Source organism: Neophocaena asiaeorientalis, unplaced genomic scaffold, assembly GCF_003031525.2.
Source record: "Neophocaena asiaeorientalis asiaeorientalis breed wild unplaced genomic scaffold, Neophocaena_asiaeorientalis_V1.1 scaffold187, whole genome shotgun sequence".
NCBI lineage: Eukaryota > Metazoa > Chordata > Mammalia > Artiodactyla > Phocoenidae > Neophocaena > Neophocaena asiaeorientalis.
The window spans coordinates 1,289,710-1,308,262 of NW_020173109.1; the positions used below are offsets into that span (position 1 = coordinate 1,289,710).

The following is an 18,553-nucleotide window of genomic DNA, read 5'->3' on the forward strand; positions in this document are numbered from 1 at the left end:
AAAGCTTTCTCTGCATCTATTGAGATGATCATATGGTTTTTCTCCTTTAATTTGTTAATATGGTGTGTCACGTTGGTTGATTTGTGTATATTGAAGAATCCTTGCATTACTGTGATAAACCCCACTTGATCATAGTGTATGATCCTTTTAATGTGCTGTTGGATTCTGTTTGCTAGTATTTTGTTGAGGAATTTTCATCTGTGCTTATCAGTGATATTGGCCTGTAGTTTTCTTTCTTCCTGACAGCTTTGTCTGGTTTTGGTATCACAGTGATGGTGGCCTCATAAAATGAGATTGGGAGTGATCTTCCCTCTCCTATATTTTGGAAGAGTTTGAGAAGGATATGTATTAGCTCTTCTCTAAATGTTTGATAGAATTCACCTGTGAAGCCATCTGGTCCTGAGCTTTTGTTTGTTGGAAGGTTTTTAATCACAGTTTCAATTTCAGTGCTTGTGATTGGTCTGTTCATATTTCCTATTTCCTCCTGGTTCAGTCTCAGCAGGTTCTACATTTCTAAGAATTTGTCCATTTTATTGACATATAGTTGCTTGTAGTAATCTCTCATGATCCTTTTTATTTCTTCAGTATCAGTTGTTACTTCTTCTTTTTCATTTCTAATTCTATTGATTTGAGCCTTCTTTTTTTTCGATAATTCTTGCTAATGGTTTATCAATTTTGTTTATCTTCTCAAGGAAACAACTTTTAGTTTTATTGATCTTTGTTATTGTTTCCTTCATTTCTTTTTCATTTATTTCTGATCTGATTTTTATGATTTCTTTCCTTCTGCTAGCTTTGGGTTTTCTTTTGTTCTTCTTTCTCTAATTGCTTTAGGTGTAAGGTTAGGTTGTTTATTAGAGATATTTCTTGTTTCTTAAGGTAGGCTTGTATAGCTATAAACTTCCCTCTTAGAACTGCTTTTGCTGCAGCCCATAGGTTTTGGATTGTTTTGTTTTCATTGTCATTTGTTTCTAGGTATATTTTGATTTCCTCTTTGATTTCTTCAGTGATCTCTTGGTTATCAAGTAGTGTGTTGTTTAGCCTCCATGTGTTTGTATTTCTTACAGATTTTTTTCCTGTACTTGCTATCTAGTCTCATAGCATTGTGGTCGGCAAATATACTTGAAACGATTTCAATTTTCTTAAATTTACCAAGGCTTGATTTGTGACCCAAGATATGATCTATCCTGGAGAATGTTCCATGAGCACTTGAGAAAAATGTGTATTCTGTTGTTTTTGGATGGAATGTACTATAAATATCAATTAAGTTCATCTCTGTCCATTGGTGAAAGTGGTGTGTTACGTCCGGTGGTGTGTTTTGGGGTGTCTGTGGCCTTATTATGATTTTAGGCAGCCTCTGAGCTAATGGATGGGGTTGTGTTCCTGTCCTTTTAGTTGTTTGGCATTGGGTGTCTTGCACTGTAGGTTGCTGGTCATTGAGTGGAGCTGGGTCTTGGCGTTGAGATGGAGATCTCTGGGAGATTTTCACTCTTTGATATTACATGGAGCTGGGAGGTCTCTTGTGGACCAGTGTCCTGAACTTTGCTCTCCCACTTCAGTGGCACAGGCCTGATGCCTAGCTAGAACACCAAGAGCCTGTCTTCCACATGGCTCAGAATAAAAGGGAGAAAAAAAAGAAAGAAAGAAAGAAGATAAAATAAAATAAAATAAAGTAAAATAAAATAATGTTATTAAAATAAAAATAATTATTAAGAAAAAAATTTTTTTTAAGTAATAAAAAATGGACAGACAGAACCTCAGGACAAATGGTAAAAGCAAAGCTATACAGACAAAATCACACACAGAAGCATACACATACACACTCACAAAAAGAGAAAAAGGGAAAAATATATATATACTGTTGCTCCCAAAGTCCATCTCCTCAATTTGGGATGATTCGTTGTCTATTCATGTATTCCACAGATGCAGGGTACAACAAGTTGATTGTGGAGCTTTAATCCGCTGCTCCTGAGGCTGCTGGTAGAGATTTCCCTTTCTCTTCTTTGTTCTCACAGCTCCCACGGGCTCAGCTTTGGATTTGGTCCTGCCTCTGTGTGTAGGTCGCCTGAGGGCATCTGTTCCTCGCTCAGACAGGACAGGGTTAGAGGAGCAGCTGGGTCAGGGACTCTGGCTCATTCAGGCAGGGGGAGGGAGGGGTACAGAGTGCCGGGCAAGCCTGCAGCGGCAGAGGCTGGCATGACATTGCACCAGCCTGAGGCGCGCTGTGCGTTCTCCCAGGGAAGTTGTCCCTGGATCACGTGACCCTGGTGGTGGCGGGCTGCACAGGCTCCCGGGAGGGGCAGTGTGGATAGTGACCTGTGCTTGCACACAGGCTTCTTGGTGGTGGCAGCAGCATCCTCAGCATCTCATGCGCATCTCTGGGGTCTGCGTTGATAGCCGCGGCTCGCACCCGTCTCATCTCTGGAGCTCCTTTAAGCAGCGCTCTTAATCCCCTCTCCTGGTGCACCAGGAAACAAAGAGGGAAGAAAAAGTCTCTTGCCTCTTCAGCAGCTCCAGACCTTTTCCTGGACTCCCTCCCTTCTAGCCGTGGTGCACTAACCCCTTCAGTCTGTGTTCATGCCGCCAACCCCAGTCCTCTCCCTGCGCTCCTACCAAAGCCCAAGCCTCAGCTCGCAGCCCCGCCAGCCCTGGCGGGTGAGCAGACGAGCCTCTCAGGCTGGTGAGTGCCAGTCGGCACCGATCCTCTGTGTGGGAATCTCCCCACTTTGTCCTCCGCACCCCTGTTGCTGCACTCTCCTCCATGGCTCTGAAGCTTCCCCCCTCTGCCACCCGCAGTTTCTGCCTGCAAAGGGGTTCTAGTGTGTGGAAACCTTTCCTCCACAGCTCCCTCCCACTGGTGCAGGTCCCGTCCCTATTCTTTTGTCTCTGTTTTTTCTTTTTTCTTTTACCCTACCCAGGTACGTGGGGAGTTTCTTGCCTTTTGGGATGTCTTAGGTCTTCTGCCAGCATTCAGTAGGTGTTCTGTAGGAACAGTTCCACCTGTAGTTGTGTTTCTGATGTATTTATGGGGAGGAAGGTGATCTCCGCCTCTTACTCTTCCGCCATCTTGAAACTCTCCTTTATTTATTTTTTAATATAAGTAAGTTCATCTGTATTTTCTTTTATTGCTTCTGGATTTTGAATCATTGTTAGTTAAGTTTTTGCTGCTTCCAGGTTATAAAGAATTTCTTTCTTATTTCAAATATGTACATATTTGATTTTTTGGTATTTAAATCCCTTGTTTGGAATTTGGTCCTGATCTGCGGTATGAGGTGTGGATCTGATTTTATCTTTTACTGTGTGGCTTCCCAGTTTTCCCAGCACCAATTATTAAAAAGTCACTTTTTCCCCTATTGATCTGAGCTGCTTCCTTTATCATATACTAAATTTCCCTGTACACCTGGATGTCTTGGATTTTCTGTTCTGGCCATTGTTCTCTTGATCCATGCATCTATTTATCCATCCATTCATCCACATTAGATATAGATACAGTAAAGCTGGCCTCACCAGCTCTTCTTTTTCTGTGTTTTCCCTGCTCAGTTGACTAGCTTGTTCATTCTTCCAAATGAGCTTTATAATCAATTTGTGTAGCACAAACAAACAAAACAAGCAGACAAACTAAACACCTAATGGTCTCTTGGTTAACACTTTGTTAAATATATACATTAACTATGGGAGAAATGTTATCTTAAGAGGATGTTCAGGTTTATTTGTGTGTTTAGGGATATGTTATAGTTTTCTTATTTTGCTGTTGAATGTTTCACATAAAATTTACACTTGGGGATCTTCCTTCCTTTCTTCCTTCCTGCCTGCCTTCCTTCCTTCTTCCCTTCCCTTCTTCTTTTGTTTCTTCTTCCTGTCTTCCTTCATTCTTTCTTTCTTCTTTCCCTTTGATATTGTAAAGGAGGGTTCACTATCAATATTTTCTAACTAATTTTGCCTGTAATAGAGGAAAGCTATTGATTTCCATATGTTAATCTTATAGCTTACAACTTTTGTTTTTAGTTATTTTACACTGATTATTTTAGTATTTTTAGATATGTAATCTGATTATCCATGAAAGGAGTATAACTTCTTCCTTTCTAATTTGTATGTCTCCCGTTGTTTTTTCTCTTCTAATTTCGATGACTGAAACTCTAACACAATGTGAAATATTAGTAGAGATCATGAAGATGCTTGTTTTTGTTCTTTTTCTGACCTGAGTGGGAAATTCTAGTGTTTTCACGTTAGTTATCTTTTAAATGAGTGGAGAGATCATATCATTTTTCTCCTTAGCCCTATTATGATGACTATATATAGAGTACATTTTCTAATATTGAACCATGCCTGCATTTTTGGATTAAGCTCCCAAAATGGTCGTAATTTCCTTTCTAAATATGCTGTCGTGTACTGTTTGCCAATATTTTTGTAATTTTAAAATTTATATTCATAAGTGAGGCTGTAATTTTTCTTTCTGTATGGTCTGTCAGGTTTGGGGATCACCTTTATACTTACTTCATATAACACATTTGGAAGATTTTTGGAGAAGGATAAGTAGCATTAAGGATTATCTGCTCTTTAAAGAATTATCTAAGGAAAAAAATTGGATCCTGCTGTATTTTTTTCTTATGTAGTCTTTAAATATCTTTTTCTTATATAGGAATTGGTCTTTTAAATTTTTCTATCTGTATTGGGATTAATTTTGATGAGTTTAAGAGCCTGAATTACTTGAGATCAGAACCATGTCTCTTTTGTTTACTTTTCTCAGAGGCTAGAGTTAACTGAAAAATCAGTAGTCTTACAATATGTGTGTATAGAGTACTTGTTATATAGTGTGTTAGGCATGCAGTAGAGAAAGAACAATTTAATCAACAAGTAGCATGCTTGTACTTCCTGGAAGTGTTGATGAATTGAACATATGAATTTACTTTCACTTCCTCCTAACACTTCACGTAAACAATAGTAATTGATTTTTTTTAATGGTCCTGTCAGTCAGCAGCTGATCCACCTTGCCCCTTACTACTTCCCAACCTTCAACTTTAATAATGAGGTGATCGTAAGAGATGTAAGGTGCACCTGGCCAGGAGTTAGGGAAGCTAAAGGAGGAGATAGCCCATCTGCAATACCAGCTGGCTTGGCTGCCCCACATTTGCAACTGAAGTCAGAAGATAAGCAGCAATGTGTGTCATCTGCAACAGTATCTCATGCCCTGCATCGACCTCACAGGCGTAAAATGAATGTGTGTGGTGTCACTTCCACCTTCCAAATCTCATGTAACATATCCCTCTAAATCACAGACTCTAGCAAGACCAAGGGAGAAGCCCTACAGACATTAACATGAGGGTTTCCCACAGAGTTGTCCAGCCACTTAACCCTACAATAAAGCCCATGGAGGGCAAACCACAAATGTTTGCTTAGTGCTGACACTTAGTGCTGACCACTGTTGAATACGAGAGGACCACACAAGATTACCTGACATCCCAGAAAAGAGTCTAACATGCCAGATAAAACAGAGACCAAAATAATCACAAAACAAGTAAACCAATTAAGCACGTGAGCACATAAACACACACACACCCCTACCTTGGAGGAAATAATGTACACAGAAAGAAGAAATTTTTCTAAAAAACTATATTACAATTAATATTTTCAGAGATTTTAGAGATATATTTCATCAATGAATCAAGAATTGTATGCTGTTAAAAAGAGAGTATTCAGAGGTGGTGGGGGGTGAGGAAAGCCTCCAGGGGATTTAAACCTGGGAATGCCCCAAATGTCCTACAATGGCTTAACTGTTAAACATGCCACCAGTGAAGCAGCCAAAACCTGGGAATGACCCAATGTCCTATGATGGGTTAACTGCTAAACAAACTGTGGTATATCCATACCATGGGATGCCACTCAGCAATTAAACAGAAATAAACTATTGGTGCATGAAACAACTCAAGTGGATTTCGAGGGAATTATGCTGTGGGAAGAAGATAATTTCAAGAGGGAATGTCCAGCATGATGGTGGGGAGATGGCCAAAGGAGACAGCTATGTGCCAGGTTGGAAGCATACCAGTCCAGATTGCCACAGGTCAGAATGATCCAGAAGATAATTTTTCAAAGAAGTTGAAATCCATAGAATACCTGAAATGTCCAAATATTTTAAAAATAATAATAATTATTAGAGGCGTTTTCAAACATACACAAAAAGATAGAATAGTATAATTGTCCCCAATGTACCCTCCCCTGTTTCAGTATTTATCAGTAGGCTACCATTTTCGTTTCCACTATGCGCCTCTTTGTTTTCGATGAAGTATTGTAACAAACAGATTGTGGACATAATCATTTTACTACAAATCCCTAAGTATGTATCTCTGACAAAGATGAACGTTTTATCTTTTAGAACATAACCACACTACCATTATCATAGCCAAGCAAAATTTAAAAAATACTTAAAGATACCAAATCTGATTTTAATTTTTCTGGTTCTCTTAATTTTGTCTTTGCTTTGTTGGAATCAGGATCTTGACAAGGTCCATACACAGTGTTTGACTGATATGTTTCCTGCATTTCTATCCCCCTTTTTGCCATTTATTTGTTGAAGAGACTGAGTCGGATGTTCCCAGAATCTGAATTTAACTGACTGTGTTTTTATAATGTTGAGTGTGTTTCTTTACCTCTTACTGTGAGTTAGTGTTTAAATCTCAGGGCTTGATTAGATTCAACTTCAAATTTTTGGCAAGAATGTATCTTAGGTGGTGCTGTATATTTCTTATTACCTCACGTTGCAGGCATCTTGATAATCACTTTTGGGTGTGTTGAGATTGATCGGTGAGTTTGGGTATTGTTAATTTAATCCATCCACTAAAAAAGGACCCCCTCAACTTTTCATCTAATGATTTAGCAATCCTTGATAATTATTTTCTAATCCTTTATTTCATTGGTCTTTATTTCATTCTGCTGAGGGTAGATCATGAAATGATTGTTGTCTTAAGTCAGTTCTGGAGTGGTCTGGAACGTGGCAATGCATAACTGATAACGCAGGTACTAGAGATGAAACAAGATTACCAAATAGTGGTTATTGTTGAAGCTAGTTGTGATATCAGGTTTATTTTATTACTCTCTGTGCTCTTTGCATGTATTTGGATTTTTTGTGATAAAAAGTTAAGAAGAAAATACTGAATTTAAATATCACTTGAAATAATTTGTAGTTAAATTCATTTAGTTTCCTTTCCATATTTATGAATTGCACCTTTTCTTCTAGTATATTTAATTTTGTTTTTCTGTTTTTAAGAATATTTATATTGATTCAAAGTTAAAAATATGGCATATTCAGAAAGGCCTAGTTTCTGTCCCTTTCTCCCATTCTTTCTCTCTTCATAGGTATCCATTTAAATTAGTTTTCACCTGAATATTTTGGAAGGCATTTTAGAGAGTTGTTAGTGAATTTGTAGTTAAATTTGTGATATATACCTAGAAAATAAGGCAAATGAGAAGAAACGTAAGACAGTTATTAATTTCTAGAAAAATGAAATTGTGTTCAGGAAAGGAAACAACCACATTCGTGAATAGCATGCTTTCTGTTGTATTAGCATAAACAGTAATGATTGATCTAACTAAAATTGTGATCCTATTATATTGGCAGTATGTGGAAACCGAAAGTTCTTTGTATGTGGGGAGAGATGATGAAAAAAGCTAAATTCTCATCTTTCCTATTGGTAAGTGAATAGATAACCTATAAATATGGAAAATCAAGAAGTAGCAGTATAGACACACAATTTAGAGATACAATAGTCAATACCAAAAGAATAAGCTAAGAAATAAATGTCATCATCTCTGCACAGAAGGGAGGTAAGGCCTATTGGTTTTTCTTAACAAGTCTTGTGATTCATGAAAAAAAATTAAGTAAGCAAAACATTGACAAAGAATAAGAAGTGACATAGCATGAAACAATTTAACATTCATAATAATAGTTTATAGCTGTCAAGCACTTCCTACGTGCCAAGTACTATGCTAAGTGTTGAACGTGGGTTATCTCTGAATCCTTACTTCAGTTGTATTAGATAGACTCTTTTTTTTATGCCTATAACCACATGAGAGAATTAATGCTTTGAGAGTATATTAGCTCTTTACTGCTGCATGATGATTTACAGCAAAAGTTATCCTCTGGAAACAACAGACGTTATTACTTCATAGTTTCTGTGGGTCCTTGAGCAACTTGGCTGGGTAGTTCTGGCCCAGTCTTATGGGGCTGCCTTCAAGGTGTCAGCCAGGGCTACTGTCACTTCAGTTAAAACTCTGGAGAGAAGCTTCCAGGCTCATGCTGTGGACCTCTTCAAAGGGTTACCTCAGGACCTAGCAGTCGGTTTCTCTGAAAGCAGGTGCTCCAGAAGAACCCGAGTTGGAAGCCATGTGTCTTTTTACAACCTGGTCTTGACAATGACATCATCTTCTGTCAGAAGCGGGTCAGTAAGTCTAGACCACACTCAAGGGGAGAGCGTGAATTCCAAGAGATGCTGATGAGTTATCTTAAAGGTTGCCAGATGTGTTATCAGATGTGTGACACACACCTTGGTGTGTTATCAGGTTTAGGCCAGGTTTAAGCTATATGTTATGCTCAATATGCAGGGTGCAAACTGACCCTCCCATGGACCCACAGCTTCAGAAATGGTGTATGACTGCAAGGGAGAATTACATGAGTACAAGGATCACCTTGAATTTACTCTAATTTATACAAAGTCAAAGCCTCTCAAGCTTTAGAACTTTATTTGTAATGAATTATTTGAAGCACTCCTCACACTTGATCATGTCAAACTACAGCTTCGTATTCCTGGGCTGGGACATTAGTCACAGTGGCATGGTAGTTAAGGTGAGGAGTTCGTGCTCTATCTTTAAAACTGTTAGGAGCCACTGAAGTGTTTTCAACACAGGAGGATGACATAATATTGGACGTGTACCTGCTGCTCTGAGCTACATTATTTTGTCTTAAGCATCAGACAACATTCTACTTTCTCATGTGTGAAGCAGCAGATCCTCCTTTCCACCCTACCAAATTCATTCATGTGGGTGTAATGAGATTTATAAATTTCTTTTACTTTCAGACTGCTCAAAGTATCCCATCTCAGGACAGCTGTGTCTGCCTCTCTCTGAGCACATAAAGATCTTTATGGCTGTAACCAGGCTACGAGCTTTCTAAGGCACAGACTCATTGCCACATCCTTGGTCTGTTGTTCGGTGGCCACCACACTGTTGACACATATGAGGAACTCAGTAAATGCTTGTTAAGTCAAAATGGACTAAACTTGATTGGGCACCTACTATATGATGGTTATTGTGCTGAGTTCTGGGTATATAGAAATAAGACCATGTCATTTTACTTTATAAATGAAAAGTCATGACTGTATATTCAGTTTTACATTCACTAATCAAACATTTTGTTATTGAGGTATAGTTAATGTACAATGTTGTGTTAGTTTCAAGTGTACAAAAAAGGGATTCAGATATACGTGTATATATATATATATATATATATAATTTTTCAGATTTTTTTTCCCTTATAGATTATTACAAAATATTGAGTATAGTTCCCTGTGCTCTCCAGTAGGTCCTTGTTGGTTATCTATTTTATATTTAGAAGTGTGTACATATTAACCCCAAACTCCTAATTCATCCCTCCACCTCACCCTTTCCCCTTTGGTAACCATAAATTTGTTTTCTCTGTCTGTGAGTCTGTTTCTGTTTTGCAAATAAGTTCATTTAACATCTTCTTTATCCATTCCTTTGTTGATGGACATTTATGTGGCTTCCATGACCTGGCTATTGTAAACAGCACTGCAATGAACATTGGGGTGCATGTATCTTTTTGAATTAGAGTTTTCTCCAGATATATGTCCAGGAGTGGGATTGCTGGATCATATGGTAGCTCTATTTTTAGTTTTTTAAGGCACCTCCATACTGTTCACCTTAGTGACTGCGCCAATTTACATTCCCACCAACAGTTTAATAAGAGGGTTCCTTTTTCTCCACTCCCTCTCCAGCATTTATTATTTGTACATTTTTAACTTTTGATCTCCCACTGTGAGTGTGGCATTCTGCTAGATGCTGGAACACAGCCTCACACTACACACTGCCACCACTCTTAAAGATTCTGTAACTATTGCAGGAGACAGAACAGTGTATGATGCCCTAGCTTCACAGCTGTGCAAGTGTAGGGGAAGGACAGACACATCAGCATAGGGAAGGGCTGTTTAAGAGGGAAGGGGAGACATTTTGGAGGATGTAAACTCGGAGTTGTTTAGAAGAATGAACATTAGGATGAATGGAGGATGCAAGCCCATCAAACATTGGGGCACTAGTTTGTTAAGGCTTGGGGAGAAAGTTAAGGTTATAGGAGAAAGGAAAGAAATCACAATTGAAAGTAAATATAATAAGTAGGAGTTACTGATCCTCCAAAGGGATATGCAGAGCCAAGCCAAATTTCTTCTCTGCTGCCTTTGTGTCTTTCCAGCCCTCTATGAGCAATCCTGCGAGGTGTACAGGCACCACGGCAACACAGCTGGTTTCTTCTACATCGACTCAGATGGCAGTGGGACCCTGGGACCTTTCCAAGTGTACTGCAACATCACAGGTAAGGGTGCGGAATTCCTACTCACCCTTCATGTCACTACGTGATGCAAAGGGAAATCCACTGGAAGGGGACACTTGTATAAATAAAAATTTAAAGGACCAACTTCAGGGGGGAAATGGTATTTAGGTAAATAATAGGATTTAGCAGCTAGGTTATTTTCATGAGAGAAGAAAACCTATTAATGGTCTTGACAAGGTTCCACTGAACCAAGAATTAAATATCAAGCATTTTCTGCAGGGCTGAACAAGGTCATGTCTCTCTTAAAATGCAAAAACAGAAAGAGAAGGAAAATAACCCAACAGACAAAAAAGCAAAAGTTAAAATCAATAGAAAGCCCTGATTCAGGAAGTGGGAAAGCTTGATTCAGGTCTGGCTCTGAGGACCGTGTGACTCCGAGGGTCACTGTGAGCTTCAATTCTGCATCAGTGAAATGGAAATAGTAGTTCCTGCCTCTTAGAGTTGTGAGGATGAAACAAAATCATCTGTATTGCTGTAACTAGCCAGGGTAGTTATCCCACAGATGCCTAACCAAAACACTGAGCTATTTCTATTTTCCCTGGCAATCTCATAATATCTTGCCACTTTTTTCTAAAGTGCCTACGGACATATTAAGAACCAATTATTACATGGGTTTAGAAGCAGCATGTGATCACTAATTTATTCTTAAAAAAATAATTCCACACCCCAAACCTGATGTAATATTTATTTAAAAATATAGCAATGCAAGCACTCCCTCTGTTTAGAATGTCAGCTGGCACATACACATTTTTTGTTTGTTTGTTTGTTTTGAGCACTGGCCTTTGGAGACACCAGCAGAATCATGTAGTGAAGAAGAAAAGTAGGAACCTATTAAGGCTCTTTGAGTCCTCAGGCCCCAGACTTCGCTGCAACAGGGTGACCACATCTGTGGAGGTCTGTCTATAGTCAGACATTGTCCTGGCCACACAGGATATGCAGAGAAATAAGGCATAGTCATTGTCATTCATGAGGCAGTAAAATCAGGGAAAATAGCATGCAGTATCACAGGTAGAAATGCAAGCAAGCCATTGCCAAAATGGTGATTGAGGACATTTAGCAGTAATTTGCCCATCTGAATACAAAAGGCCACAGGTTTTCTTCAGAAAATGCTAGTTACATGGAATTGGATGTCATTTCATTTCATTTCCATCATACTTCATCTCTTCAAGATGTATGCTAGCTGCTTCTCAATAGCCCTATAACATAATTAGAAATCGCGTTGCTGTTTTCTTTTCATGGTTGTGCCAGCCTATAATGTTCAACAACCTGGTCAAGAAGTAGGCTTCTCCGTGGATCTTGGTTATTTTCAAAATTAATTAACATATGGCTCTCTGGGGAATCATGCTAAAAATAGACTTTGCAGACCCAGAAATTCTAAATTCAGTAAATGTACTTCTATTGAGCTTTCCAAATGATTCTGATGCAGTTTGTCCCCAGTCCACAATTTACAAAAGAAGGAGAAAGTGTTTTGCTTGCAGAACAAGGCAAAGGAGATCAGTGCCTGCTGAGTGATGGGTATGACAAATAATAAGAGGATTTGTGGTAATGGCATCAATGACTCAGCTCCTACCATCTTTGGGAACTGAACTGAGAGTTTACAAATACCATCTCTTTAATTCTTGGCAACAAAAATATGAGGTGGATATTTTTAACTCTATCTTACATAGAAGGAAAGAGCACATGAGAATTTCATGACTTGCTTGAGATAATAAATCCTGGGACTAATAGTCAAGACTCAGGAAGCAAACAAGACCTTCTGGTGCAGCAATAATCTATATCACTAAAACATTAATTGGATACTTTGTATTGCTTATGTTTTGCTTGAAGCCATGCTTTTATTTTTGTTATAAAAATAATCAATGCTAATTATGGAAACTTTAAGGAAAAGAAGAAAAGTCTGAAGAAATGTTAGCCACCTACAAACTGCAATCCAGGGATTGCTATTTGATTGTTAGAATTTCCTTGGGACTTTTTGCTATGAATGCATATGTGTGTTTTTCTATGAATGTATAGGTTCTTAAATGTATATTTTTACACCATGCATTTAAGACACAAGCATAGACATCCTACTTTCATTAAAATATATAGTTTGAAATTAAAATACATACATTAAATATAGCTTGACAAATTTAACTCTCCAAAATAATGTAAGTAGAATGACACTGATTCATAGATCTCATTTACATGAAATGCTCTGCCTCTCTTTGGAAAGACTTCTCTTGGGATTTATGTTTGATATTTTGTCCAGGAATGGCTAAAGATGAATGTTTATGTATATTAAATGTTGCCGTTTTGCTGATGTGATGCTGAAGGCATCAGGACCTCTGAGTTATGTCCCAAAATTGATAGGGTGCGTTGTGCACGACTGGGGATTTCTTTGAAATATGCTTTTCTGGTCACATGCAATTGCAAACTATATAGGTGTTTGGTTTTGTTTTTGTTTTCCTAAAATACCTGTAAAAGTAAAAGCAAACTTCTGTGTAGGCGAATTATATCCATATTTAGCTGAAAAACATTTTTAATGCCTAAATATAACGATAATGAAATATGTAATTTTTTATTTGTCAGTATTAACTGTTCTTAAAGGTGAGTGACTTACGACACTAGGAAAAGTGTGACAAAGTGGTCCAGGGAAGAGAGGAAGGGGGAGGGAGAGGAGGAGGGAGGGAGGAGAAGGGGAAACGGAAGGAGGGAGGAAATGACCAGAGAAGACTTGCTGTGTGTTTAACTCCGGTTTCTAAGAGCACAAAGCCACTGGTCTCTGCACTTTACAGAGGTATTCCTGGGGCATAACACAGAGAGTGTAAACCAAGCTGGAACGCAGGGAACCTGGGCTCTCTCTCTTACTGCTCTTTGTGCCAGTTGGCTGGGTGCTCCCAGCCTGGCTGTGCATCTCAAAAATAAGGATCTGGAGCTAAGTGGGCCCTCAGGCCTCCCTCATTTAGAACTCCCTGAGAGATCATTTGAGGTTCCAGAGAAAAGGAGAAGTTTCCCCTAAGTCTGCAGATACTTGCAAATGGATGTCATGAGGGTAAAGGGCGGGTTTTAGTTGTGGAAAACTGTAAATCTGAATCCCAGCTGCCTTGCATCTCTCTTTACAGTGTACCCTGGGGGTAGTTCCTCATTTCTATAGGTGAGGTGGCACCTTGCCCCTCCCGGGAGATTTAAGTCTGTGCATCTTACCTACAACGGGGTGATCCTGGAGAGATGAGGGCCACGAGTGCTCAGCGAGCAGCTGCCCTCTTTGGTGTAAGGCAGTGTGATCTCTGCATGGGGACAGTAGGACAAATTATAGGAGTAACTTAGGGGGTGATTAGGCTTATAGGTAAAGTGGACTGAATCTAGGCTTCTACAGGTTTTGACAGGGTGCCATAACCCAGGCTGCATTCTGACACTAGGGGGTAGGAGAGAAGGATGAGAAACATAGAGTTAAGTTTCTTCAGGAATACACACTTGGCCTACTTTTAACATCTCTAAATGGTGTACAATTCATTTCAGCTCAATGTAAATTTGCACATTTCAGGCACTGCACAAACTGCAAAGGGTACACAATCGTGTCTGTCTTCGTCTCTTTGGGCTGGTCTAGCAACATTCCGCAAATTGAGTGGCTTCCAAAACCCCAGGAGTTTATTGTCTCACAGTTCTCGAGGGTAGAAGACCAAAATCAAGGTGCCAGCAGGGCCACAACCCCTCTGAAACCTGTAGGGGAGTCTCCTTCCTGGCCTCTCCCTAGCGTCTGGCAGTTTGCTTGACCCGTGGGTGCTCCTGGGCTCCTAGAAGCAGCCCCTCGATCTCTGCATCCCTGGGACTGTCTCCCTGCTTCTGTGTGATTACATCATAGTGACATTTTCCCCTCACATGTCTGTGTGTCTGTTTCCTCTTTTCTTATAAGGACACCAGTCATGTCGGCTTAGGGCCCAACCTAATGGAGTATGACATTATCTTAATTTGATTACATGTGTGAAGAATCTATTTCCCATTAAGGCCTTGCACATTCACAGGTACAGAGTGTTAGGTCTTTAAGCGGTCATTTTGGGGGACACAGTTCAACACATAACAGTATTATTTCAGTCTCCTCCACAGGCTAATCATGGAAAAGACACAGCAACAATTAAATTATCTTGACAAGGATAGCGCATGTGTAGTGTGTGTTGAGAGCCCACAAGAGGGGCGCCTAAACCAGCCACTCGTGGAAGAGCTATCAGGCAGGCAGGAAACGTCGCTAAGAGCTGGATGGAGGGTAGGAACTGTCCAGAAGAAGACACAAAGGAAGGCATTTCCAGGAAGAGCAAATGAATGTCAGGAACAAGGTTCCAGGGTCCCTTGATCCTGCACGTTTGTGGGGACCACCCAACTCACCAGGATGAGTTGCTAGTTTAGAACACTGAAAAATGCATGTACCTGAATGACTAGAAAATAAAAGGATCCCAGTGACTTGATTAGGGACAAGCAGAAGTTTCTGAAGATCCATAATCTGAACTACAGTTTCCTAGCAAGGAAATCGGCTATCTTAATTCCAGGGAAAAGAAGATTTTTTTTCAATTTAATTTAATTTTTACTTTATATTGGAGTGCAATTGATTTACAATGTTGTGTTAATTTCAGGTGTACAACAAAGTGATAAATATACATATATCCATTCTTTTTCAGATTCTTTTCCCATACAGGTTATTACAGAATGAGTAGAGTTCCCTGTGCTATACAGTAGGACCTCGTTGGTTCTCTATTTTATATATAGTAGTGTGTATACGTTAATCCCAAACTCCAGTTTTTATCAGATCATTCTTGAGCATGCCAGACTATTTAGCTGACCTTGAAGGCAAGATGAGCAACTTTCTGAGTACCAACAACAAGCCACCATCCTCAGGTTATACACGGTCTTTAGCACTGTTCCCCTCTCTGGAGGACCGGATCTGGCTTACATTAGGGACTGTTTACAAAGAGATGAATGTACAAGAAGAAATTATGGGAATATACTGTACTATAGAGCTAGTAACAAAGGAGATGTTCCCACCATCAGGCCCATGGAGGGGAGGGGAGGGCAAATACACAGTTATTTCCCGTCTTGATGGATACAATGCCGTTTCATGTATCTAGACCAGCTATCATCAGGCATTGCAAGAAGTTTGCAAGGACGGTTTAGTCAAATCTTGAAAGCAAAACTTGTTTTCCTTCTCAAAGAGCTCCTAATGCATTTGCAAACCACCTTGCAAGTTTCCATATCTTAACATTCTTGCTATTATGAGGCTCTGTTTCTCACTCCTTTGGCAGCAGGCTCTGGCTTCATTAAAACTCATCAAAGCATGCATAATGGAGTAGGCAGAGAAGCTGCAATTAAAGTCTCTCCAATATTCCTGTACATAAGTATGCAGTGCGATTGCAGGTAATAGATTATCATCCAAGTCACTGACAGAAAGAAAGGAATGTGTCCATTCAGTTTGGTCTAAGAGTTGTTGGCCTTGCTTCCCAAAGTTAGAGCAACATCACTGAGTTTACAGTTTTATGTATGGCCTGCACAAGGGTATGCGAGTGTACAGGAAACAAGAGTTACCCATGACATAGGATGAGACCACTTACTTATGGCACATTTATTTCTCCCTGAACTTCTTAGTGCATTGTTAATTTTCTGCAGCTTTATTTTACACCCAAGAGAAGTAGAATTCAATTGTTGGTCTCATGTGCATTTGTAATTAAGTTTTGTCTTGGTATCTCCTATTGGCTGATTTCTACCCCCAAACACTCCACTGCTAACACACACACACACACACACACACACACACAAACACACACACCAAAAAGGAAGTATTAGCTTCCATTGCCCTGCCAAATTCTACTACAAGGACAAGCTGGGCTCAAGTTCTCAAGTTTGTTTTCTTAATCATATTTTGGATAGCCATCATTGCAGAAGTACTGTTGCCAAAAAATTGTGACTTGATTACAGGCTGTAAAACTGTGCCAGATATCTACTGGGCACAGGACTAGTTCAAGATGCATCACTGTGAAGTAGCTGGAATATTGTTCTCTTTTTACAAATGTGCTAATGAGGTTAGTAAGTTATACGAAGAGGATTCCAATTAGAGCCATCAGATCTAAGTTTTTTGCTATGTCTGGTATGCAGTACTTCTTATAAAAGGGGTCTAAAGCATGGGAAACAACCTTCTTCTATTTGAATCATTATGCATTGGTTGTCTGCTCTGGCCAGGCACTGACAAGGCACTGAGGATATAGAAGTGATTAAGACACGGTCCCCCAAGTCCACAGAATTTATCATCTCATGTCCTTGTGGTAAGAAAACACCCGGATCTTTCCCACTCTGATTCATAATTCACACAACAGCAAGAGTGATGCTTTAAAAACAGATCTGACCATGCTTCCTCATCCCCTTCCCCTTCTACCTGTGCAAACTCCAAGCTCCTTACTCATGGCTTACAATTTTTGAAGGACATTGTTGTATAATGTGTTCATATGCATTAATTAAAAGTCTTAGGACAATGTCTGGTACTTATTACATCCTCCAAATTATGATCGTTATTATCTATTATAATTATTTAGGGGCCACAGACAAGGCCCCTGGTCTTTGTATTTCAGTCTCTCCCTCTGTACATGACGGGTGATGACAATAGCTTTTTATGATTGGTATCTAGTCAAGTTAAATGAGTTAACATTTAAACAATGTTGGAGAGTGACTGACACAGAGCAAGTGGTGGAGAAAATGTAGGTGTTTCTCCTTCTCTTCTTCCCCCTTCCTTTGGAAACATGTCGCTTCTCTGTGGGCAGCAGGTTCAGATCGATCTGGACAGGAGACCACAGGCTGTGTCCCTGGTAGCCCAAGCATCCTTTCTCGGTTGAGACTCGCTCATGGGTGACATACGCATGGTGGCTCGCTAGCAGTTTAGCCAGTTGGAATAATCCTTGTGTTGTTGCTTCTATTCCAGAGGGACAATTTTCTTTCTGTAAATCAAGTGTTTTCCAGAGGACTCTTTGGGGCTGAAGAATGGTCGTTCACCAGCTTAGAAGAGGGAAGCTTTTTTAAAATGTCTGTCTCCCTGTTTAATACATCATGCTGTCAGCCAAGGCGTGGGGACCACATAGAGCTTCCAGAAGGCTGGTCTCTTAGGTGAAGCTGGGGAGTGGATCTGCTTGTGTGGAAGGCCCAAGTTTTAAAGGGGTCTCTCTGGACTGGCGGCAGGTGGCAAATCTCTTGCTAAACTGGGCCATTAAAGAAAACTACTAAGTCAAAAAGCTGTAGCATTACCCAGAAAGTAAAGCACTGTCACCTTTGAATTGCCATGCGTTTTCACAGGCACTTAGAGAAATGCCTTTCACACCAGCTTAGCATGCCGGTTGGCTCCAACCACAGGGGGTAAGGACAGGAGTCTCAGTACAAGGGTGGGGAGAATGATTGCAATGTGATTTCCATTGACTTATTTGCTCATTCATAAATTCACCCCCCCTTTACTAACATTTCTTGAATTCCTTTATTAAACTCTCATTTATTTACTCATTCTTTAATTCTCTCATTTATTCATTTCCACAATTATTTGTTCATGGGTTCCGTTACATTATTTATTCAGCCAGTCAGTTATTCAGCTGGCCATCCAGGATAAGCCACTTAAATAAATTTTTCAGCACTGATGGAGATAAGCCCTAAGGTTTCAGAATGGATGCTTGTCTTGTCAAGGAGCTCACAGTTCAGAAAGGGAGTCAGACTTTGTAAACAGATATTTTCCGCCTGGTGTGGAAGATGGAATAGAAGCCAATAGATGGTACAGAAAGAGTACAAAGGACATGGTGGTTAAATCAAGGGATATGAGGAGACTGGGGACAGTGCTCAGAGAAGATGTGCTTGAAGAGATGCCCTCTGAGCTGAATCTTGTCCTAGAAACACCTAACATTTAATTGAGCATCTGTTTGTTGGAGATGCCATGCTAGGCATTTTACATCC

At 39.7% G+C, this 18,553-nt stretch overlaps 1 protein-coding gene across 1 annotated transcript in view; it reads left to right on the forward strand.

The window, feature by feature from the left end:
• Positions 1 to 18,553, forward strand: part of CNTNAP5 (contactin associated protein family member 5) — an 852,083-nt gene that overhangs the window by 573,491 nt on the left and 260,039 nt on the right. Inside the window, exon 12 of the mRNA XM_024743412.1 lies at positions 10,472 to 10,591. Coding sequence (XP_024599180.1) covers positions 10,472 to 10,591 — 120 coding nt within the window. The remainder of the gene's footprint in view (positions 1 to 10,471; positions 10,592 to 18,553) is intronic.